At 42.9% G+C, this 24569-nt stretch overlaps 1 protein-coding gene across 2 annotated transcripts in view; it reads left to right on the top strand.

Moving 5' to 3' along the window:
- PFKFB1 (6-phosphofructo-2-kinase/fructose-2,6-biphosphatase 1) overlaps positions 1 to 24569 on the top strand; it is a 42813-nt gene that overhangs the window by 10046 nt on the left and 8198 nt on the right. The window contains exons 2-10 of one of the 2 annotated variants that reach the window (XM_032756367.1): positions 2421 to 2546; positions 4955 to 4982; positions 5807 to 5873; positions 6775 to 6849; positions 7338 to 7394; positions 9428 to 9549; positions 13596 to 13803; positions 16492 to 16638; positions 20153 to 20257. In XM_032756367.1, coding sequence (XP_032612258.1) covers positions 2421 to 2546; positions 4955 to 4982; positions 5807 to 5873; positions 6775 to 6849; positions 7338 to 7394; positions 9428 to 9549; positions 13596 to 13803; positions 16492 to 16638; positions 20153 to 20257 — 935 coding nt within the window. Of the gene's footprint in view, positions 1 to 2420; positions 2547 to 4888; positions 4983 to 5806; positions 5874 to 6774; positions 6850 to 7337; positions 7395 to 9427; positions 9550 to 13595; positions 13804 to 16491; positions 16639 to 20152; positions 20258 to 24569 lie in introns of both variants that reach the window. The other variant, XM_032756366.2, reaches the window with a different exon arrangement.

Below are 24569 nucleotides of genomic sequence, written 5' to 3'. Positions count from 1 at the left end.
AATTCCTTCCTTCCATTCTTTGTTTCATTGTTGTATTCCATTATTTTTTTACAAATGCAACAAACATATAATACATTGGTACTATTATTGCTTTAAACGATCAGTTATATTTTAGAACAATTAAAAATATGATAGTTATATTTTTCTTCATTTATTCCTTTTGCAACACTCTTCCTTTAATTATGTACACCCAATTTTCTGACCTATATCATAACCCTCTGTCTGAAGAATTTCCTTTAATATTTAGACTGTAAGACAGTCTGCTGATGTTGAGTTTCCTCAGTTTTTGTTTGTCTGAAAAAGTATTTTATCTTAATTTTTGAAGGATATTTTCGCAGAACTTGGAATTCTGGATTGACATTTTTTTCTTACAATACTTTAAAGGTTTCATTCCACTGTCTTTTTGCTTATATGGTTTCTGACAAGAAGTCTGGTATAATTCTTCTCTTTGTTCTTCTGTGGGTAAGATGTTCCCCACCTACCACCTTCTTCCTGGCAATCTTCGAGATTTTATTTTTGTCTTGATTTTCTGCAATTTGAATTTGATATTGTCTGGGTGTGGTTTTTGGTTTGGTTTTGGTATTTACCCTGGTTGGTGTTCTCTGAGCTTCTTGAATCTGTGGTTTGGTGTCAGTCATTAATTTGGAAAATTTTGGCCATTATGTCTTCAAATATTTCTTCTGCCTTATTCTTTCTTCCCCTTCTTGTGTTCTAAATACGTATATGTTATACTGTTTGATATTGTCCCACAGTTCTTGGATGTTTTGTTCTGTTTTCTTTTTTTGCTCTTTTTTTCTCTTTGCATTTCAGTTTGTGTGATCTCTATTGACCTATCTTCAAGTTCACTGATGCCTCAGCTGTGCGGAGTCTACTGATGAGCACATCAAAGCTAGTCTTCAGATCTTTTACTGTGTTTTTTTCTCTCCCATTTATATTTGATTCTTTCTTATACTTTTCACCTCCCTGCCGAAATTACCTATCTGATCTTGCATGATAAACTTTTCCAATAGAGCCTTTAACATACTCATCATAGCTATTTTAAGTTTCCTATCTGATAAAGATGGAAACAGTAGACAAAGGGGACTCCAAAAGGGGGAACAGTGGGAGGGAGCAAGAGTTGAAAAACTACCTAGTGAGTACTGTGTTCGCTATTTGGGTGATGGGTTCACTAGAAGCCCAAACCCCACCATTACACAATATACCCAGGTAACAAACCTGCACATATAACCCCTGAATCTATAATGTAAAAAAAGAAAGCAAAATAACCCAAATAAATAAACAAATTCCTTGTCTGATATTTCCAATATCTGTGTCATAACTTATTCTGGTCCTAATGATTGCTTTTTTCTTCAGACATTGTTTTTATTCCTTGCCTTGATTCTGCCCTTTGTGCTACACCCTGGAGACAATATATCTCTTAAATCTCTTATAGATGTATTCCACTGTTATTTTCACTGATGCTTTTTAGCCTGGTAGTAGGGGAATGGGGACCTGGGACATTCTATGCTATGCTGATTAAGTCTCAGTCTTAGGCAGGCTTACCCTGAGTGTTGGAGGTATGACCTTCACAAGTGTTCCTGCCCCCCCTCCTATGTTCTAAGCCAAGTGGGCCTAGCACATTTTCCTGCCCCTCCTGGGTTAGGGCTTTTTTTTTTTTTTTTTTTTCAATTTTCTCCCCCAGCTGTAGTGAGTTTTCACCAGTGCCCTCAGTTTCTGTTGCCCTTTCTTCTGAGGACTAAGACTTTTTTCCCTTTGGGAAGATAAGGTAGATTGGTATGGGCAGAGTTTCAGTGATGTTGGCCATTCTGCTCTGCCAGCTGCAGTGAGTTTCTCCCAGTACTTTCAAGCTAGTTTTTGTTGCCTTTTCCCTGAATAGTAAGGCTTTTGCTCCATAGAGAATATAGGGAAAATAGTCTGTGCAGAATTTCAGCAACAGCTATTGTACTGTTCTCCCCAAGCCAGAACTACAGGATATCTTTCTCAGGATTCTTTGCAGTCTTTCTTGTCAGCACCTGGGGGACTTCCTGGAGGAAAACTCTGCAAAGGGGTGCAAAATTGCTTATATCTGCAGCCCCTAAGGCTTCACATTCTCACACTAGCCCATAACCAGCCTTTAGTAATTCATTATAATTTTTAGCTGAATCTTCTTATGAGTTTGTGTGTTGTTCAGTGGTATCTGCACTAGGTAAGCAAATGCCTGGTCCTGTGGCTCCCTTGAAGATAGTTGTTTCTACAGGTTTGTGGTACTGCAACCTTAGTTTTCTGATGAGTCTGACAGAAGTTCTTAATTTTCACTTTCCCAGTTTTTTCCTTATCGTAATGGTGGGAGACATGTTCTTTACAACTCTACATTTCTGGCCTAATACCAGAAGAGCCTATGAATCTGAGGATAAGCTTTTGAGTGTCTGTTTATTTTTCAGCATCCATACCCCAGTTTACCAATTCCCCCACAATGGTGATCATGGTGGGTTTACCAGCTCGAGGCAAGACCTATATCTCCACGAAGCTCACACGATATCTCAACTGGATAGGAACACCAACTAAAGGTATGTCTCTGAAAGCCTTTGTTCAACAACCCCATAAAAGCTACTGGCTGAAAACCTTACTTAGGTAGAAGGCCAAAGTCCTCAATACCAGAAACGCCCCATCATTATTATTACCAGCATTAGGACTACTACTATCACTATTACTACATTCTTATACATTTTATAACTTCTTGAGCACATACTTTGTGCCCAACACCACTCTAGGTGCTAAGCATAGGAAAACTAGTATTAAGATTAAGTGTCTTCTCTCAAGAAGTTCCATGACCTCGAAACAACCCTGTGAGTAACATACTATTTTTATTGCCATTACTATTATTGCCATACCAATATTACTACTTTTATTAGCATTACCACTTCTTCACCATTTCATAGTTGAGGAAATTAAGGCCCAAGGAGTGAAGTGTCTTGTCTAAAGGCATATGGCCAGTTACAGAACCAGGATATGAACCCAGGTCTATTTGATTCTAAGCCTGATACTCATTGTGCCAAGTCTAATGCATGATTCTACTGATTGGAAGAGAAAAGAATCCCATGTTAGCCCTATAGTCTCCTTTTCTCCATTCTTTTTGTCTCCTTCTTTTTCTTGTTAATCTCAACATCCTGTCTCTCTGCCCCACTTCCCTCTATCTCTCCCCCTCTTCCTTCCTCTCCCCAATTTTTGTTTCTTTTTCCCATTTCTTCTTTCCGTTCATCTATGTTCTCTTTATCTAATTCACTGGTGAAGAGTTTCCCAATGGTATTCCATGTGCCCAAACTCCTGCTAGGCAATGGGGATACAAAACTGGTTGAGACTCACACCCTGTCCTTGAGGAGTTCTGAGTCTAGCTGGGATGTATAAGAATACCTCATATCATCTAGGAATTCTAGAGCAGGAGCAGGGTGCTGTATGAAATCACAAAGGGATTTGCCAACTGGAAGGCAAGGAGAGCTTCCTACATAGGATATGTTTGAGCTGAGTCTTGTGGGAGGAATAAGACATTGACAGAAGGGAAGGAGAGAAGGAGCAGCTCTCATGGAGGACTGCAAGCTCTCAGGAAAATCTGCTGAGTGTAGAGGCACATGGGACACTGGCAGATGGGTTTCTGCCTTGAGGGCCCCATCATGGGTTCAGGGTTTCTGATTCCCCTGCTTTCTATCTTCTTCACTCCACTCAATTCTCTCAAAGGCCTCCAGAGTCATATTTCAAAGCACAAAGCTGAACATGCCTGTGGCCTCCAAAGGTCCCCTTGGCCTGCAGGTTTAAATCCAAGCTCCTTAGCCTGTTGTTCAAGGCCCTCCGCAATTGGCCCCTTCCAGCATCTCAGGCCTCAGCTATAGTGGATGACTCACCATCCTCCAAACATGCTCTTCCTTCTGCCAATGCCATACCCTTCCTCAAGCTGTTCCTCTACCTGGAATGCCTTTGTTCCTGACTCCGGCTGCCCATATCTGCCTGTAAAAGGTGCCTACCCTAAAAAGCCTGGTTCAAATGGTGAAACCTTCTCAGATCATTCCAAGTACAATTCGTCTTTCTTTCCCTCTCACTGTCTTCCGTGGCTTCATATTGTCTTTGTCAGAGCATTTAACAAACTCTGTGGGAGCTTTCCATTTACTGGTTTACTCACTGTCTTACCTGTTGGACTGTGAGTGCCTTAAGGGCCTCATCATGAAGATCAGGCTAATCCCTGAGACCCAGAGCTCATATCCCGCTTCACAGAGTAGGAGTCAAAAAGTATTTGTTAGATGAGTGAATGAAATATTAACTCTTTGGCTGCTTATCTTCTTTCTCCTCCTTTCCTTCCCTCCTCTCTAGTTTTTCATCATTGCAAGTGGGAAAGTATGGCCTAGAGATTTAGATTTAGAATCTTCCTCATAATATAGAAAAATAAAATAACTTTGGACTAGAAGTCAGGAGGTCCAGTCTGTATCTGTCACCAGCTCACTCACTGACCCTTGGTGATTAATTTTACTCCCTAGATCTCCATTTCTTCATCTTTCCACTGGAGTAGGGCATTTTAAGGATTGGCATTTATGATAAAGTAGAATAACGGAAAGACCACCAGCTATGGAGCCAAATAGACCTGGGTTTGAATCTCAGATATCCACAGATAGGAAATAACTGTGCAAGTTATTTCCTATCTCTGAACTTTCAGTTTCCTCATTTATAAAATGGTAATGGTGATCTCTACTTTGCAGGGCTGTTGTGAGGAATAAATAAACTGGTAGCCATAATTTGAAGTTTTAAAAGCACATTTTATAGCTACAAATTATACCTTCTTCTACCTCTGAGGTCCCTCCCAGCAAGGACATTTTTTGGCCACTGGGATCTTCCCAATCTCTTCACTGGCGCTCCCTGCTTTCAGTGTTTAATTTAGGCCAGTATCGACGAGAGGCAGTGAGCTACAAGAACTATGAATTCTTTCTTCCAGACAACATGGAGGCCCTGCAAATCAGGAAGTAAGTACCCAATATTTTAGGAACCTATGCTGTCTCGTGGCTGAAAGGCCCTTGTTCAGATACTGGGGGAGTAGGGCAGAGTAATCTGGACCAGAAAGGAGGCCCTCTAGACTCTCAAACAGTAGTTGGAACAGCCCTTCCATTTTCCTGCCCAAATCCTGTTTCTGGTCGTAACCATCCACTTATCAAGAACCCTTAATGGTCTTCTACTTCTGACAGGAGAGAGCAGAAACTTCTCAGCTTAGCATTTGAGGCAAGAATCTCAATAGCTTGGCCTACTCTAGTTTCTGTAGTCTCATCAGTTCAACCTCAAGGTCTCTCTGCACTACAAGACTCTGAGTACTTGCAGAATAGAGCCCGGGCCTTATGACCTCATTATAGAATCCAGCAGTGACTAATCACTAAAGAGATTTTTGCTGAAATCATAAATACATTGCCACTGTCATGCCTGTGTGTTACCCATGCCAGGAATGCCTTTTACTTCACAGACCACATGCTCTACTTGGGTTCATAAAACAGTTCAGCTTGAGTTCCATTACCTCAAGGGTTGGAGCCCTTAATATTATGGCTTCTGTCATTGCTCAGCTTTTCCTGATTGTGTCACTTTATACCTGCCCCTAAACTGTGTAAGCTGTGCACACAGAGCCACTTTCAACTGTTTGACCCCTCTGTGCTTAGCACAGTGCCTAAAGTGTAGGGCACCCTGTGTAGATGTTCAATACATGATAAGTTAGTCTAAGACATGAGAGATGATACAGACAATGAGAGAGAAATCCATCCTGGGGGATAAGGGTTGCCTCTTTTTCTTTCCTGGTCTATTTCAGGCAGTGCGCTCTGGCAGCTCTGAAGGATGTTCACAACTATCTCAGCCGTGAGGAAGGTCATGTTGCGGTAAAGAAATTTTTTATTTTTTCCTTGGGTAACTACTGGGAAGGGAATTAGCTAACATGTACTGAACATTTACTAATGTGTACAGAACATTATGTTCTGAGTATTTGCATATATTAATAATTTAATTTTATGCTCCCCCCTTGAGATAGGTGTTGTTATTATGCCCCATTTCAGAGCCCAGAAGAATGGTTCACAGAGACATTAAATAATTTCCCAAGGTGGTACAACGTATACCTGGCAGGGCCAGAAGTGGAACCCAGGTTGTGTAGCATCAGAATCCCTGCTCTTAACTACTATACACTACCAGTCTACCCCCAATAATTCAGCAGGACTATATTAGAATTTAAAACTGCAGTACAAACAGTTTAGAGTTATAGAGACTTACCTAAATATCTAGTCAATATTTTGGCTAGGATTTGCAAATTATAAAAAGGGAGCAGATTCTCAAATATGCAAATGGTCCAATCTCAGGTGCTGAGGATAGGGAATTGTTTCCTGTTTTTGAGGACTTCTAAAGTGATAAGGAAGGAAGAAGCTTCAGCTAGGAATTGAGAGAACCAGTTCTAGCTCTGCTCTGTCAGCAACTCTCGGTGACTTTGGTCAAGCCAAGTTCTTCTAGGCCTCAGTTACCTCACCTATAAAATGACCCTAATAAAACCCCACAATTTCCTCTTGCCTTATTACACTCACAGGGTAGCGTACATTTCTGGACAGACCATAAGGGCCAAATATGTGCTTGTGAAATTGTCATAAGCCAATCATGAATCCTTCCTATCCTTCAAGACCTTGTTCAAGTTCTACCTCCATATGGAAGCCCTCCACTTAGCACAGGGATGGGCAAAGAGTAGGTGTTCTGTTAGCACCAGATTCAGAGTAAGCCAATCTCATTAACTGCCTCTAGGTTTTTGATGCCACCAACACTACCAGAGAACGACGGTCACTGATCCTGCAGTTTGCAAAAGAACATGGTTACAAGGTATGGTAGCACTCCAACTCTTATCTAGAGCCTATTTCTCCAGCACAAACCCCAAAGAAAGGCAAACCAGGGGACTCAGAGCAGCCAAATCCGCAACCATAAGCTCAACATTTTAATTTGGTTCTCTAACTTTCCAGGATATAGTCAGAAGCAGCAAAGCAGAACAAGAAAGGAGGGGTGCCACATTAGGCAATGGAAGATGACTGCAGACAGGCTGGCTATGGGGAAAGAGTGGAGAGAGTCACTACAAAAAACTTATATAAGACCTAAACCCAGTAAAGATATAAAACAACAATCTAGGGTCATTCAATTTAGAGCCAATCTGCCTCATGAAACTCAGAAGCCTGAAAGTACAACTGTATGAGAGCGTTATGTTGTCAGAGATGCCCCTGGAGATGACTTAGAGCCATTGAAAAGGAGTACAGCTATGTTCAGCTCCTACCAAACATAATTTCCTGCTGGAAATCTCTTTTCTGTTTCTTTTATAGGTGTTTTTCATTGAGTCCATTTGTAATGACCCTGGCATAATTGCAGAAAACATCAGGGTAAGGACCACCAGTTACTTTTCCACTTTGCTCTGCCTTAGGCTTAGATCACGCCTAAGGCAGAGGTAAGATTATGCCTAAGGCAACTCCATGAGGTTAAAGAAAGTATTCCTCCCTGATCTTCTCCTCTGAGTTTTCATAGGAAGCATTCCCTAACCATCCTGGCCTACAATGACTCTATTAATTTTAATGAAGCCAACATATATAGTGCCCTTTGTATGCTCCAGATACCAAACTTGACTGTCATTAATTTTCACAACAAAACTGCATATAAGAGATTATTTCCATGTTAGAGAGAGGAAACTGAGGTTCCAAAAGGATAAATGAATTGTCAAAGATTCATACAGACAGAAAGGGATGGAAGTGGGACTGGACCTCAGGCTTAGCCATCTGCCTCAAAAGCCTACATTTTTTATTCTGCCCCAAAATTCATACCAGAACTATCACTGCTCTTAGATTCTAGGCATGTGGTCTAGAACTAGGTCATTTACCACATTTTGTTGTTCCCTACTTCATCAAATTACTGGAGCTCAAGAACAGAAGAGACCTTAAGGGTAATTTTCTTTTACCCTCCATCAGATACTTGAAATCTTACCTAAATGTATATCTAGATTTTCTTTTTATACCTGCAATGATAAGGGGCCCATTGCTTTCAACAAATGCGGTCCAGTCAAGCTGGAATCTGCCTCTCTGTAATTTTTATTAATCGGTCATTTTTTTAACTTTTTGGGACATACAGCATGTCCATTTCCTCCCTTCCTTCTTTATCCTCCCATCTATCTATCTATTGATTCAATAGAAATTGACTATATACCTGGGCTTGGCCATTCTGGGCATTAGAGACATATATATGGATAGTGGAGAGTCCTTCCCTTGAGCACACAGTCTAGTAAGGAAGACTGGCAAGTATATATACAGAACTCTGAGAACTGAGGTGATATGAGGGAACAGAGGAACTTTGGGAAGACAGTGCTGAGGGCCTAACTTTGCATGGGGGCAGAAATCAGGGAAGCCTTCCTAATGGAGGTAAAATTAAAATGAATGGTACCTTGAAGAACACATAGGAATTTGGTGGGTGAAGAATGGAAAATAAGGATATAAGCATATACTACGTATGGCATCTCTGGAGAACTATAAGTAGCTTAAATTGGCTAAAGCCAAATGTGTGGAGGAATAGGGGAGACATGGGAGATAAGGATGAAGAAATAATTTGGGGCCCAATCATGACAAGCCATGAGCCACCTACTAAAATAATTCACACTTTTTTCTAAAAGGGATGACAAAATGTAGAAGGGCTTTAAGCAGGAGAATACTTTGGCCAGATGTTCATATTAGAAATACCCTTCTGGCTGCCAGTATGGTGAATACATTAGAAGTAAAAAGAATATAGACAAAGTAGTTGGGCACAAAGCTATAGTGAGCACAAGCAAGAAAGAATGGATATTTAGAGGAGATGATAGAGTGGAGAGGATTTGGTACCTGCTAAGAGGTGAGGGATGAAAGACAGACATCTAGGATGACTCCCAGGTTCCATTTAGGATCATATGACTGGGTAGGTGATAGTGCCAGTACCTGAGATGAGGACTGTGGGGAGGAGACGTGGATATTGGTGGATTAGGAGAGGCCAGTCTTCAGAAATCCAAAGACAGCATGTCATAATCTCCCAGTAAACACTTGATACATGTAAGCCATAATGACCCCTGGCCAAGATCTCTAGTTCCCCTTCTTCAGCCATTTCTCGTATCACAATTTCTGGTCCTCTTATAAATGTTCTTCTTTTATAAGCAGTGTATGCTCTGGGACTGAGTATAATGTAACAGGCCTTGTTTGAGATTAGGAATGAGGAGTCACACAATCAGCTTCTTTTCAATTGGCTGATTTTTGTAAACTTGGGCAAGATGTGTTCTCCAGGTCTCAATTCCCTCATCTTTATAATGAGGCATCTTGTACTCAATGGTCTCTAAGGGACCTTCCAAAGAAAACCATCTGTCTCCCAATGTCTCCCTTGATACCTCTGTTCTCCCTGCTCCCAGCAAGTGAAACTTGGCAGCCCTGATTATATAGACTGTGACCGGGAAAAGGTTCTGGAAGACTTTCTAAAGAGAATTGAGTGCTATGAGGTCAACTACCAATCCTTGGATGAGGAACTGGACAGGTAAGAGCCAGCACCCCAAAGTCAAGGTCTAGATCTTTCACCCAGTTTTGATATCCTGTCGAACCTAGAGTAAATATCCTCCCTTTCTGGGCCTCAACTTCTCTATCTGTAATATCAGGAAACTGAACTTGATCTTTCTTCAAGGATCCTTTCAGCTCTGATTCCTTGATGTGTAAGGTTTTCCTAGGATGACTAAAATAGTGTTTGCCTGAGCAATATGAACAGTTCAGGACCCTGGGAACAAATGCCCCCCTCCTGTGGGTGTTGCGATTATTATTACAAAAGTGTTCTTCACACATGAATGACACTTCAGTTTCCAAACATGTTTACCTTCTTTCTTACATTTAATCCTCTAGGTCTCCTGTAAAGGAGGCTGAGATAAGTCTTATGATCATAAAATTTCAAGAAAAAGAAATTGAGTCTTAGAGAGCTGAAATTACTTTCCCAAGCTCCCACCACAAGGGGTAGAGCTAGGATTCTAATTACATGTTCTGTCTCCTAGTCATGTCTCTTTTCACAACACTCCCATGTCTCATCAATCAACAAGTATTTGGACGCTTTGGGCTGTGGTATATGTAGCGGGGTATACATAGGGGCAAAAGAGGTGGGTTCTATCCTCGGGTAGCTTCTATAGTGCTTTGACATATGAGAAGACCCACAAAAAAAAAAAAACAAGAAATTCTCTGTCATAATACCAACTAAAGATAGGAGAGAGCAGATGTGAGTTTTAGATGTAGAATGTTCCCAGAACCCTGCTCTCTTTGAAAATGCATTATGATGAGAAGAGACCCCAAGTGAGAAGTATAAAGAGGCTTCAAATGGTCATCACCACTCTAAGAAATCTAAAGAGTGGCCTTACCCAACTGAAGTACCAAGAAATGAGCACTGTTACTGCCCCACTCTTTAGATGCAGAAACTGAGACCCAGATCAAGTCAAAGTCTTACCTTGGGCTACACAATGAATGAGTCAGTAGCACAATATATACTCGAACCCATATCCCAGTTGTGCAGATTGTTCATTGTACAGGCACCCTGGTCAAGGGTACACTCGCTTCTCTCACCAAGATGTGTGCTGAAGTAGGGCTATGTGACCCTGAGGAAAGTACGGCTTTTTAAAATTATCACAAAGGCACAACATGGGCTAACGGCATATGGTGAAAGGAGCCTGAAGGCCGGGGTGAAGGGTGTAAGTGAAAGAACGGCATTGACAAAGCCCCAGCCCTGGGCCTAGACCCTGTAGTTGCTAGGTTGCTGTTTGATGAATTAGTTTGGGCTAGAAGAAGACAGATCTAGAAAGTCAGCTTTATGTCATCATTTTTCCATCAACAGACATTTACAGTCTATGCATCAGGTCCCAGCCCTGAACATGGAATCAAAAGAGGAAAGGGCTGTCGCTGATTTGACAGAATGTCCAGTTAGTTGGAGAAGACAATGAGTACACTGTTGGTCACAGCTCTGGTGACAGTAAACCAACTGGGCTGTAGGAACATGGGACCCAGTCCAGCTTGGAGGAAGAAGGTCTAAAAGAACTGGATTACCCAATAGGCAGACTACACAGAGGTTACCAGCAAGATAGGGGCTACCAAACTAAGAAAAAAAAACTATCTTAAAAACTTTTATTTATTTATTTATTTATTTTTATTTTTGAGACAGAGTCCCACTCTGTCACCCAGGCTGGGGTGCAATTGCATGATCTCAGCTCACTGCAACCTCTGCCTCCTGGGTTCAAGCAATTCTCCTGTTTCAGCCTCCTGAGTAGCTGGGACTACAGGTGCCCGCCACCATGCCTGGCTAATTTTTGTATTTTTATTAGAGATAGGGTTTCACCATGTTGGCCAGGCTGGTCTCGAACTCCTGACCTCAAATGATCTGCCCGCCTTGGCCTCCCAAAGTGCTGGGATTACAGGCATGAGCCACCGCACCCAGCTGGCTTAAAGGCTTTTATAATATTGTATATTTCAAAAACAGCATCAAGGTAGTCAAAGTGGAAAAATATAAAACCAGAACTTGGGAGGACTTCCCCATATTCTATAGTTTATAATTTTTATTTTAAATAAAAATTTAAAATTAAAAAAAAATTTTTTTAAATAAAATTAAAAATTTGGATGAGGGTAGGCATTAGCTACTCTACTATTTTTGGTGTGGAACACCTCTGAATGACTTCACATGATCCTGGTCTCAAAAAAGAGAGTGAATATGCTGGCTCTTGAGGTATAAATGCATAGCAGCTCAACTTTGGAAATCGGGCAAAGAGAATAGCACTTTGTAAGTGCCTAGTTAAATCTGAACAAGAGTAGAAAAATACAGAAAATATTCCCAGTGTAATAGCAAAGGTATGAAGACAAGAATGAAACAGAGAAGATATGGGTGTGGGCATGGGACCATAAAGTGAGGCCAACTGGGCCCAGTGTGAAAAGGCAAAACCAGAAGATCAGACTAAGCTGAGGAATTTGGAAGCTCCTAGAGCCTCAAAGGACCGAGTGTTAGGAACAGACAGTAGCCAGGCAACAAGTTTACATCAGATATTTTCTACCCCTAGGCTCTGAGGGTTCTAGAAGAAATGATTGGAGAGGGGAGCATTCTGGGGTACTTCTTCCCAAGAAGGTGGCCTTGGGAAAATCACTTTCTCTCTCTATGCCTCAGTTTCCTCACCTTTGAAACAGAGGTGATAATGTCTGCTCTGTAGCAATATTATGAGGATTCATGCGCTTAAAAGTTCCCACTCCCTGCCAGATGCACAGAAAATGTTCAACAAATACAAGTGCCTTGTGGAAGCCATTAGGCACAGATGGGCATGATGAGTGTGGCGCAGCCATAAAGGGCTTCTCTAGGAAGCTCTAGGGAGAGGCTTTCTGAAACCAAACCTATCAGCAACCTTACCTGCCTCGAGTTAGTGCAGTGCAGCTCTTTCCATTCACTTGGTTTTGTTACCATGCAACCAGGGCTGCTGGTGTCACCCCATTGCCCCAGCCTTCCATTCCTCTTCCCAGGGATTTCTCTGAACTCTGTACAGGCCAACGACTAAAGGATTTTATGCCTGGTACAGCGTAGGCCTCAGAAATCTTGCTCCATGTTTCTAGTCTTCTGATTAGTCAGTGCCTACACTCCACCCTCCAGCTTCTACACAAACGGGTGGTTGAACAGTTTAAATATTATTCAGTGTATAGGTATTAGTTCATGACAGAGCACAGAGTTGAGGATACAGTTAGGAACTTGGGACAAGGACAAGTTCCCCAATGATGTTGTGGACCACCTCTGTATCCCCATGCCCCACTACTTGGCACACCTTAGAGGGAGTGACTATATATGGAATGAATGTTGAGCACTGATCATGTGTTTCCAAGTATTTGTTCCTGACTGGCCAGAAAGCTCCCAAAGCACAGACACTGGGTCTCCTTGCCAAGCACAATGCCTAGAACAGAGGAGTATGTTTGGAGTATGTTTGTTGACTGCATAGCAAATAGGAAAATAACCCAGGCCAACCCCACTTCTGAGTGAGGAGAGAAACACACACATGCACAGACACACATGTGCACACAGACGCAATCTGGTAGCTGTGTGTAGAGTATAAAGGACAATATGTAGCAGAGGCTTAAAAAAAAAAAAAAAGAGGAGTGAAGAGCTCAACTCAGGATCAGAAAGGGTAGGGGAGTGAACAAGTCAGGAGCTGCCAGTAAGACATTGGAGCCAGCCAGGGATGCAAAGGATACTGCTTCTCTCTGACTATGTTAGGGGTGTGAACCACAGAAGAGAGAACCCAGCTGCCTGTAATAGGATGAGTGTAGGTGAAAAGGCAGTTTGGCTCAAGGTGAGGCTGAAGGAAGGAGACAGGGGGAAATGGTAGCATGCAATGAGCTCCTTTGGGTGGCCAATAACCAAGTCTCTAGGACAGGTACTCAGTACAGGGCAAGGCATGGCATCACATTAGGTGACAGCTGGGTTGTGGAAGAGGTTTGAAAGGGTGTGTGGTTCGGGGTTTCTCTTGGGGTCAACCCTACCACCATTAGCCCCTGAGCTGCCCTTGCTCCTGCTTGGGTCTGGCCCAGCCACCTGTCCTACATCAAGATCTTCGACGTGGGCACACGCTACATGGTGAACCGAGTGCAGGATCACATCCAGAGCCGCACAGTCTACTACCTCATGAATATCCACGTCACACCTCGCTCCATCTACCTATGCCGGCATGGTGAGAGTGAACTCAACATCAGAGGCCGCATCGGAGGTGACTCTGGCCTCTCAGTTCGCGGCAAGCAGGTAGGGTGGGCCACACACACCCAGATGGGTTGGCTGGGCTCTCCTAGGTGGGCTGGAGGTGTAGTGGTGGCCACATTCTGGGTCCTGAGATGGGATGACCCAGGGATGGGGTAGAAGCAGATTCCATCACTCCTGCTCTTCCACCCATCAGCCACTCAGTCTCGACTCAGCCGCCGAATGGCTCCCAATGCCACCTGTTCTGCAGGTCTAAGAGCTTTGCCCTGGCACCCAAGGCCTGCCCAAAGCCAGCTGCTCCATGACAGTGACTCCCTTGGCCCTGCCTGACTGGTTCCCTCATCTTTCTCACGACTTTGTGCCTTTGCTGGTGCAGCTCCCCCACCTAGTCTACCCTCTTCTGTCTCCTCTGTCAGTGAGTGACTGTCAGTGGCACAGACAGCTGCCCTGAGAGACCCACACTTGAATCACTCTTCTCCCCAATTCTGCCCTCCCGACCTTACCCCAATGCAGGTGTCACACTGGCAGCCCCTGTCTCCACTCATGACAGTGTCCTTCCTGCCCTCCCCACTCCCTTCCAAGGCCCAGCACCTGCTCCAGGAAGCCCTCCCCATCCTCTCCTCCCTCCCAGGCAGGTTGCCATGCCCTGGGCTCCAGCTCTCCCAGTTCTGGCCTATGTGTGGCTCTCCTGGCCTGAGTATCTTCTCCCCAGCCCAGCACAGTGACCTGCTGGCTGGTTGCTGGCTGAATACAGTGATCCATTTCCACAGCATTTGGCCTGTGCCTGGGCTTATTAGCACAGGTATTGTTGCTGTTGGCAGGACCACTTGGGGATGGAACAGGTGGGAAATGAAGTGCAGGAAGGACAGTTGTTGTCATGATTGTCATTTATCGGACACCTATGCACAGTCACGGTGCCATCTTCTTCCGAATGTATGGCTCATTTCATCTTCACCACAGGTCTGTGGGGTGGGCATTCCTGCCACCAGTTTATGGATGAAGAAGCAGAGAGCAGCCCCAGGGCAGGCGGCCAGGATGAGACAGAGCCAGAACTGAAAGCTGGGCCTACTGGCCTGCCCTCAGCTCCCCCACTGGAGATGGGGGGTGCCCCAAGCAAGGCACTACCCTGGATGGCCACACCCTGGTGTCTCCCTTTCTGTTACCTCCAGACTGACCGCCTCCCCTCGAGGTAGACGCTGACTTGTGACTCCCTCATGTCCCACTCCTCAGAGCAGAGTCAGAGGCTGCTGGAGGTGTGATCCCAGCCCATGGCAGCCCCTGCAGCCAGGGCCGTCTTGGGTGGAGCCAGCCCGGCCCTGCCCACACAGCTCGGAGCCCAGCTGGACACGTGGCTGTCTCCACAGGGCATGCCTCCCTGCACACAAACCTGTGTGTGTGTGCATGCACACAGCTGGCGCCACCTTCATGCTTCTCACAGAGCACCAGGCCCAGTTTACAAAGCACCTCCCCGTCGAGGTAGCTCTCACTTGTGCAGCACCCACTGTGTACCAGGCTGTGGTCTGGGTGCTCCCCATTCACTATCTAAAGTGCGGCCCCCAGACAGCAGGCCAGGTGAGCCAATGCTCTTTGGATATGAGGCCAGAGAGGGGCAGGGATGTGTCCGAGGGCACAAGGGACCATGTAAGGGCGCTGAGGGAGTTTAACCTACGGCTCATAGCTCCCTGTCAAGGGCTCCTTCCACCAGAGCACGCTGACTCCTGACTCATGTCTATAATGAAATGTATGTATGAAACGCCTATAGCCGCATATAAAAATGTGTGCCTGGACCTATGCACCTGTGCAGATGTTCCTAACACATGCCATCAGTGGTTAACAACACACCTATACACAGAGGAGGAAATCACTAGCTCCTCTGGGCTCCCACAGCCCTTTGTGGTTCCCCTCGGTGCTGCCAGTGTTTCCCTCACTGGACTGGCCATGTCTTGAGAACAAGAATACCCTAGCACCCAGCACAGGGCCACAAACACTCAATACATGTGTGAATGCCCTTAGAACCTGGGTACCAGGAACCCTGCTTAAGCAATAAGTGTTCACAGTGTCAAAAAGTAATGTCTCCCAAATCCCACAATCCCTACTTCCAGTCCGTAATCTGGGTACCCCCAACCCTAGAATTCTTTGCCCTTATTGTCTAGAGTCCGCTTTCAGTGCCTACATGGGCCTATCCTAGAGTCTGTCCACTTGAGGTCAGGCCATATCACACGACCAAGGGGTTGCTGTTTGTGGAGCATGGGGATCAGTGGAGGTGGAAATGTGAACAGAACTCGGTCATGTGACTTGGTTATCCACAAGCATGTACTAAAGGCACATAGAAGTGCAGGATAGAGCCAGAAATGGAGAGATAGACTGTGCATGGAGTGCCTCCATTGGTACTCTTGTCCCAGGCTCCACAAATGTTAGAGGCGGGCCTGTTTGAAGGAATGAATAACCAAGTAGGGGCTTTGGTGAGCAATCGTCAAATGAGCGCGCGTGCACACGCACTCTCTCTCTCTCTCTCTCTCTCTCTCTCTCTGTCATGCTCTTTTCTATTCCCTTGGCCCACCATCACATGGGAAAGAGTATGGCTTTTTATAAATTTGGAACATTTAAACTCTTTGCTTTACTTGTTCATCACCACTCAATCTGTGGCAGATCTGAGCTTGTTCTGATGGCCACCCTGCTCTCTCTCACCTCTCCTTTTCCCCTTCTCTCCTCCTCTGCATCCCCACACCCTAGTATGCCTATGCCCTGGCCAACTTCATTCAGTCCCAGGGCATCAGCTCCCTGAAGGTATGGACCAGTCACATGAAGAGGACCATCCAGACAGCTGAGGCCCTGGGTGTCCCCTATGAGCAGTGGAAGGCCCTGAATGAGATTGATGCGGTGAGATGCATGGGGTGAATCTCCTGTGTGTGGGGGTAACTTGAGTCTGGGATTATCCGCTGGGTTGCCTCTGCTCCAGCCCCTATGGGGAGCCTAATTAATTCAACAAACTTTTTTGACAACTAGCCATGTGCCAGACCTTATTCTATGTCTTGGGGATCCAGTGAAGGCCCGAATAGACAAAGTCTCTGCCCTCATCCTAAAGACAGACAGTAAATAGGACATTACATCTCAGTGTGACAAAGGGCTATGAGAGAAGTAGAAGGGATTATGGAGGATCAGAGGGTGAGAGTGCTCCTGACTCAACTTGGTCTTGGGGAATTTACAAGGAAAGCTTCCTGGAGGAAGCTAGAGGTGATATAAGAAGGAGATGAAATGGTCTGGGGAGTGGGGAAATAAATTTAATTCAGAGACAGAAAATAACTCATGTGAAGACCCAGAGATGAGAAGAGAGCATGGCAATTTCAGGGAATTGAAGGAAAGAATAGCACAGAGGATGGGACAGCAATAGTGAGATCTGAAGAAAAGGAAGATGAGGCTAGAAAGGAAGCCAGGCCACCAGGCTTTATAGTTCATGTTGAGGGATTCAAATGCTGCCCTAACAACAATGAGATGCCATTGATGGGGTCCACATCAAGTTGGAGTAGTCTGAATGTGTTGCATATTTTTAAAGAAAGCCCACTCTGGGCATGTGTGGAAACTTGGTGGGAGGAAGGCCAGAATGAACATGCAGACCAGTAAGAAGTTGACTTCATTAGTCTGGCAAGAGGTGGGGGCATGTTGGACCAGAGTAGTGGCATCGGAGATGGAATGAAGAAGGACTTTGGGAATGTTTCAAAGGTGGAATCAGGCCAGGTGCAGTGGCTCATGCCTGTAATCCCAGCACTTTGGGAGGCCTAGGTGGGAGGATCACTTGAGCTCAGGAGTTGGAGACCAGCCTGAGCAACATAGTAAAACCCCATCTCTACAAACAATTTAAAAATTAGCTGGGTGTAGTGGTGCATGCCTGTGACCCCAGCTACTCAGGAGGCTGAGATAGGAGGATTGTTTAAGCCTGGGAGGTTGAGGCTGCAGTGAGCTGTGATCATGCCACTGCACTCCAGCCTGAGTGACAATCAAGGCCCTGTCTCAAAAAAAAAAAAAAATTTAAGGTGGAATCAGCAGGGCTTGCTGGTGCACTGGCTGTAAGGGATGAGGAAGAGAGAGATGTGAAGGACGCAACTCTAGTGGTATAGCAGTCTCTCTTCAGGGTCAGGTTCTTCCATGAGCTCTTTGAGAAAGGAGCTGTTTCCTCTCCATTGTTCACCTGCACTGTAGGTACAATGGCACTGGGCAGCAGTGCACAGGTTATGATTGTTAGGCGTCAACATAAAAGCTTCACCACTTGTGTAAATAACTTGCATGTGGGTAGGTTAACTTACTTGCCTGCTAGATATGCCTCTATAGAAACAGACATATATGTGTGTGTACATTCATACATATGTGTATATAAATATAGAGGTACAGAAATACACATAGTTAGAAAAGGGCTATGCAGCATTGTTCTGTATACCACATACATTTGCTATAAAATATATGCAAGCAAATATGAAATTTCTTCGTCAGAAGTTTGGTGGCTTCTTATTTCTGGCCCACATGTGGTATAAACATTTATTGAACCCCTCCTTGTTTCAGGTTCTGGAGTGATGCTGGAGGTGGAAATTGATCTAATTCATTCCTGTCTTCACTGAATTTTCAGGCTAAATAGGGTAGACAGAGGAATAAACAGAGAAATAGAGAACAGCATGTGTGATACAGGCTCTGATAGGTAAGACTATGGGTGCATAGACTTTGGGGCAGGACACCTAACTCAGCCAAGATCTACCTGGAAGAAGTGATACCTAGCTGAAGCCTCAGGTTTGAGTAACAGTGAACCAAGTAGAAAGGATCAAGAATGACATTCCAGGCAGACAGACAGGGATAGGGAACTTCATAAACAAAGAGGGTATTGTATGTATGTGGAAATGCTAAGGTTGTAGTAGTACAAATGGAGAGGGAGGAAAAAAGGAATCGATTTGAGAGAGCTTTAGGAGGTGAAATCTCAGGAATTGGCTATGAGGGGTGAGTGAAGAAGAAGCAAGAATTTAGGATGAAGATAAAGCAAGAATTTAAGTTTCTGGTTTATTTTCCATGAGTAATAAAATATTAATACTTCATTCTAATGATTCTTTAAAATGTCCCTTGTGCATTCTGTACTAGTATCTTTTACTTACATTTTTCCAATATTCAAAACACTTCTATGAAGTAGTTCCAATTCTCCACATTTTGCAGATAAGGAAAGTAAAATTCGGAGAGGTTAAGCAGTTTGACTCAATAAGGAGTCAATGACCATTTCCACAGGCAACAGGCTCCTAGTACTCCTCAGAAGAGAAAGTTGAAGCCAATCTGGAAGGACCTCATGTACCCAGTAGGGTGCACTTTCTTCCATGGGCAGTGTGGGTTGGAGAAGTTTCACACTGCAGAGATGTTTGTGGGTTGGGGTAGGGGTTCACTTCCTCACCCCTGATGGGGGCATGGTAGATGGGCCCAATAGACAACAACCAGAGGCCACTGGCCCCCTACAGGGAGATTTAATTGGAATGCACATACCCAGAAGGAAACCCTAGAAACCCAACATCACTCTCCACCACCAGCAGCAGTCACCTCACCTCTGGGAGTTTCTCAGTAGACTTGGAATCTCTCATAAGCTCCTTAGGAACTCATTCTCTGAGCACTCAATTCCTTTTTTGAGTGAGGAGAGTGTATCTCCCCCAAATCCACTCTGAAACTATTAGGAATTTATTAATTTTTCCTGTCTGAGATGTCTGTGGATGCCTGTTTATCTGCCAGAGTTCCCAAAGTAGAGGTCTTCAGACACCTACTTCAGACACAGGCACACAGATACTCTCACATATACACCAGAGACATAATGAGGGACATATACATTAACAGACACACATGCCACAGACACACTGAGACCTGCATGGAAAGACCACATGGACACATTCTCAGATGCTTAGACACCCTAAACACACACATACACACACATGCAAGCACACAACATATGCTGAGACAAATACACAAACAAAAAGCATAAGTCCTTAAACATACCACAAGTACATATCATAAACATGCTGCACACAGACTTGTAAACACAGCCACAAATCCTTATGCCCATATATTTATAAAAATACATACTTATATGTATAATGTACACCTACAGACCTATCTGTACAATCATAGAAAAACATCATACACTCAGCCTGAACACATCTATTCACATACACTCACTGTCACATCCACACAGCCACACACCTCATACACACACACACACATACGCATACACACTTATAGACAACAGGCACAAACCCAGAGCTATGTTCACAGAGACCCAAGTGCTCATGTGCTACTGTGTCACAATCATCGAAGAATTATGGCAAAGACTCTGTGGAATTTCATCTTGTGAATACTTTTGCCCCCAAATACTTTTCCTCAGGGTGTCTGTGAGGAGATGACCTATGAAGAAATCCAGGAACATTACCCTGAAGAATTTGCACTGCGAGACCAAGATAAATATCGCTACCGCTATCCCAAGGGAGAGGTAAGGTTTGGGGGGTGGCCTAATGCCTAGGACTACTCCCCAGTGTCTTCATTGCAACTGTTAGGATTCCACAATTGTCTAGACAGCTTTAGAAGCAGAGTAAGCATATCTTGCAGCAGCTGCCATCCCACAAGGCACATGATTATCTGGCCCTTGGTTGTTTTAGATTCTTGGCTATAGGCAATAGATCCATCCCTTTCTTTTAAAAGCTACATAATTTTCTTGTTTATTCTCTTTCTGCTTCAGAAGTGCTCACTTTATCCTGGACCTTGTCTCTGGTATCCCTTCATGAAGACACTTTAAATAGTTCAACATACTCCGATTTCCTGATATTTTGTTGCCAAGTTGCCTAAAGCTCCAGCCTCTCTGGGCAGTTGGCATTGTCCGAAGGGACAATGGCTAATAATTTAATCAACTTCTTTGCCACTACATGAACCAGACCATCAGTTCCCTATCCCCATATGAGATGAATGCTCATTGCTTTTGATCAAGCCTCCACTTAGCCAGTTCCACATTTTAGAGCATTTATTAGTCATACTTTATTTCTGATATACATTGCTGGGAAAAGTTATTAGAAAAGAAGGACATCCGGGAAGATAAAACAATAGATATTCTATTCAGTTATACAACACTTTCACATTTTTAATCTTCACCCACAGAGATGACATTATAAAATTCATCTTAATTTGCCCTCATTTTCCTTTAAGTATTTAGAGGCTATGTTATTAGAGGTATACAAAATTAAAGCAATTATATCTTCTCAGTGAATTGCACATTTTATTATTACATAATGACCAAACCTCTTTCTCCTCAATAATTCTTTTTGCCTAAAAACGTATTTTATCTGATATTAATATAGCTGTACGAGATTCAGTGACTTCTGGTGACTGCTTACCTAGTTCACTTTTAGCTATTCATTTACTTTCAACTTCTCTGTGTATCTTTGTTTTGTGTCTCTTATAAACAGCTTATAGTTGGGTTTCGTTGTTTTTAATCCAAACTGAAAATATGTCTTTTGAATGGTAAGTTTGGTATATTTACTTTTATTGTAATTACTAACTTTTTTAGTTTATTACTATTATCTTGTCTTGAGCTCTCTGCTTAGTTTTTTCTCTTTTCCTGCCCTCTTTAGGATTGATAAAGTTTTTATATCCGTATTTAAGTTATATAATTTGTTTCCATTCATTTAGAGATTACCCTTAACATTTTAAAAATTTTTCATCGTGATTCTTTCAATTTTTAGTCGATATCTCAGTAAAGTATTTCAAAATATATTTCAAAATCACTCATAATAATTTTTTGCTGAGTGCTATTATGCAACCAACTTGAATCCTTAACATTTTAATATTCATTATTAACAAAATCTAAAATCAATATCTCTACCCTCTACCTAAACAACAGAAGAACTTTAAAACTCTGGCCATTGTATCTCCTAATTTACATGTTAATTGTTTGTATTTTAAGTCAAACTTGGTTTTAACCCCCAAGTGAATTATTACTGTTGTTGTTATTATTGTATGCAATCAATGTTTATTTAGATTTAACCACATGCTTACCAATTCCTCTGATCATTCTTGCCCCTTGCACCTCAAATCTTCCTTCTGAGGTCATTTTCCATCTTTCTTTTTTATTTTTATTTATTTATTTTTTATTTTATTTATTTATTTTTTTTTTTTTTGAGACGGAGTCTTGCATTTTCGCCCAGGCTGGAGTGCAGTGGCCCCATCTCGGCTCACTGCAAGCTCCACCTCCCGGGTTCACGCCATTCTCCTGCCTCAGCCTCCCGAGTAGCTGGGACTACAGGCACCTGCCACCACACCTGGCTAATTTTTTGTATTTTTAGTAGAGATGGGGTATTACCGTGTTAGCCAGGATGGTCTCAATCTCCTGACCTCATGATCCACCCACCTCGGCCTCCCAAAGTGCTAGGATTACAGGCGTGAGCCACCACACCTGGCCTTCCATCTTTCTTTAGAAGCTTTTTTAGTGAGTAAACACACCCTTCTTTTTGTCTAAAAATGTCTTGGTAGGAGGGGGTCCTCAATCCTAGTGATGCTTGGCTGGGTGAAAACTCTAGGTTGACAGTTGTTTTCTCTCAGCACTTTGAAAGTATTACCCTCACTGTCTTCTGGCTTCTACTGTGGCTAGGAAATCTGCTGTCAGTCTAGTTTTCTTTCCTCTCTGGCTACTTTTAAGGTTTTTGTATCACTGTTGCTTTAAAGTTTCCCTCTAATATATCTAGATGATAATTTCATTTATTAATATATAGCTTGGGATTAGTGAGACTTCCTGAATCTGAGGATTGGGATTCTTCTTCAAGTCTGGAAAACTCTCAATTTATCTTTAAAAATTCATCTCTCACATTCTATTATCTTCATCTGGAAATACAATTGGATGTATAGTACTCCTGCCTCTATTCTTCATGTCTTTTCCTTCCTATTTTCTATCTCTTTGTATCTTTTGCTGCATCCTGAGTAATTTCTTCAGCTTTATCTTCCAGTCACTATTTAAGTAGTATCCAATATGCTCCTTACACCATCCACTGAGTTTTCAATTTTAATGACTACTATTTATTTCTGAAATTCTATTTAGTTATTTTTCAAATCTACATCGTATATTTGATGGCATCTTGTTTCTTCCTTACATTTTTTATTCCACCTTTTATTTCTTTAAAAGTTTCAAACATATTTATTTTATATTGTGGCATCCCTTATCTTAAGTTTTTAGGGTTCTCTTCTTGTTTCTGCTTATTCTCACTCATGGTAGCTTATTTCCTTGTGTGTCATATGAACTCCAGCTTGGCAAGAATTTATCTATGAGAATCTCACACAGCCTGAGTTGAGAGAATCCAGAGAGATTTCCATTTGCTTCTTCTAAGCAGTCCTGGGAGCTAATGACTTGGGATCACTTTTTATTAAACTCTCAGCATAACATTCTTCAAACCACATGGGTAGTGTAGTTCTGAATCACCAGCCCACCTGAGGGAAGTCTGGTGCTTATAAATTCTTACAGGATTTTTTTTATTATAATTTAAGTTTTAGGGTACATGTGCACAATGTGCAGGTTTGTTACATATGTATACATGTGCCATGTTGGTGTGCTGCACCCATTAAATCCTCATTTACATTAGGTATATCTCCAAATGCCATCCCTCTCCCCTTCCCCCACCCCACAACAGGCCCCGGGGTGTGATGCTCCCCTTCCTGTGTCCAAGTGTTCTCATTGTTCAATACCCACCTATGAGTGAGAATATGCGGTGTTTGGTTTTTTGTCCTTGCGATAGTTTACTGAGAACAATGGTTTCCAGCTTCATCCATGTCCCTACAAAGGACATGAACTCATCCTTTTTTATGGCTGCATAGTATTTCATGGTGTATATGTGCCACATTTTCTTAATCCAGTCTATCATTGTTGGACATTTGGGTTGGTTCCAAGTCTTTGCTATTGTGAATAGTGCCGCAATAAACACAGGTGTGCATGTGTCTTTGTAGCAGCATGATTTATAATCCTTTGGGTATGTATCCAGTAATGGGATGGCTGGGTCAAATGGTATTTCTAGTTCTAGATCCCTGAGGAATCGCCACACTGACTTCTACAATGGTTGCACTAGTTTACAGTCCCACCAACAGTGTGAAAGTGTTCCTATTTCTCCACATCCTCTCCAGGACCTGTTGTTTCCTGACTTTTTAGTGATCGCCATTCTGACTGGTGTGAGATGGTATCTCATTGTGGTTTTGATTTGCATTTCTCTGATGGCCAGTGATGATGAGCATTTTTTCATGTGTCTTTTGGCTGCATAATTGTCTTCTTTTGAAAAGTGTCTATTCATATCCTTCACCCACTTGTTGATGGGGTTGTTTGTTTTTTTCTTGTAAATTTGTTTCAGTTCTTTGTACATTCTGGATATTAGCCCTTTGTCAGATGAGTAGATTGCAAAAATTTTCTCCCATTCTATAGGTTGCCTGTTCACTCTGATGGTAGTTTCTTTTGCTGTGCAGAAGCTCTTGAGTTTAATTAGATCCCATTTGTCAATTTTGGCCTTTGTTGCCATTGCTTTTGGTGTTTTAGACGTGAAGTCCTTGCCCATGCCTATGTCCTGAATGGTATTGCCTAGGTTTTCTTCTAGGGTTTTTATGGTTTTATGTCTAACATGTAAGTCTTTCATCCATCTTGAATTAATTTTTGTATAAGGTGTAAGGAAGGGGTCCAGTTTCAGCTTTCTACATATGGCTAGCCAGTTTTCCCAGCACCATTTATTAAATAGGGAATCCTTTCCCCATTGCTTGTTTTGGTCAGGTTTGTCAAAGATCAG

Source organism: Hylobates moloch, unplaced genomic scaffold (genome assembly GCF_009828535.3).
Source record: "Hylobates moloch isolate HMO894 unplaced genomic scaffold, HMol_V3 SCAFFOLD_7, whole genome shotgun sequence".
Lineage (NCBI taxonomy): Eukaryota > Metazoa > Chordata > Mammalia > Primates > Hylobatidae > Hylobates > Hylobates moloch.
Note: the sequence above shows the minus strand (reverse complement) of the source record. Positions and strands in the feature narration are given on the sequence as shown.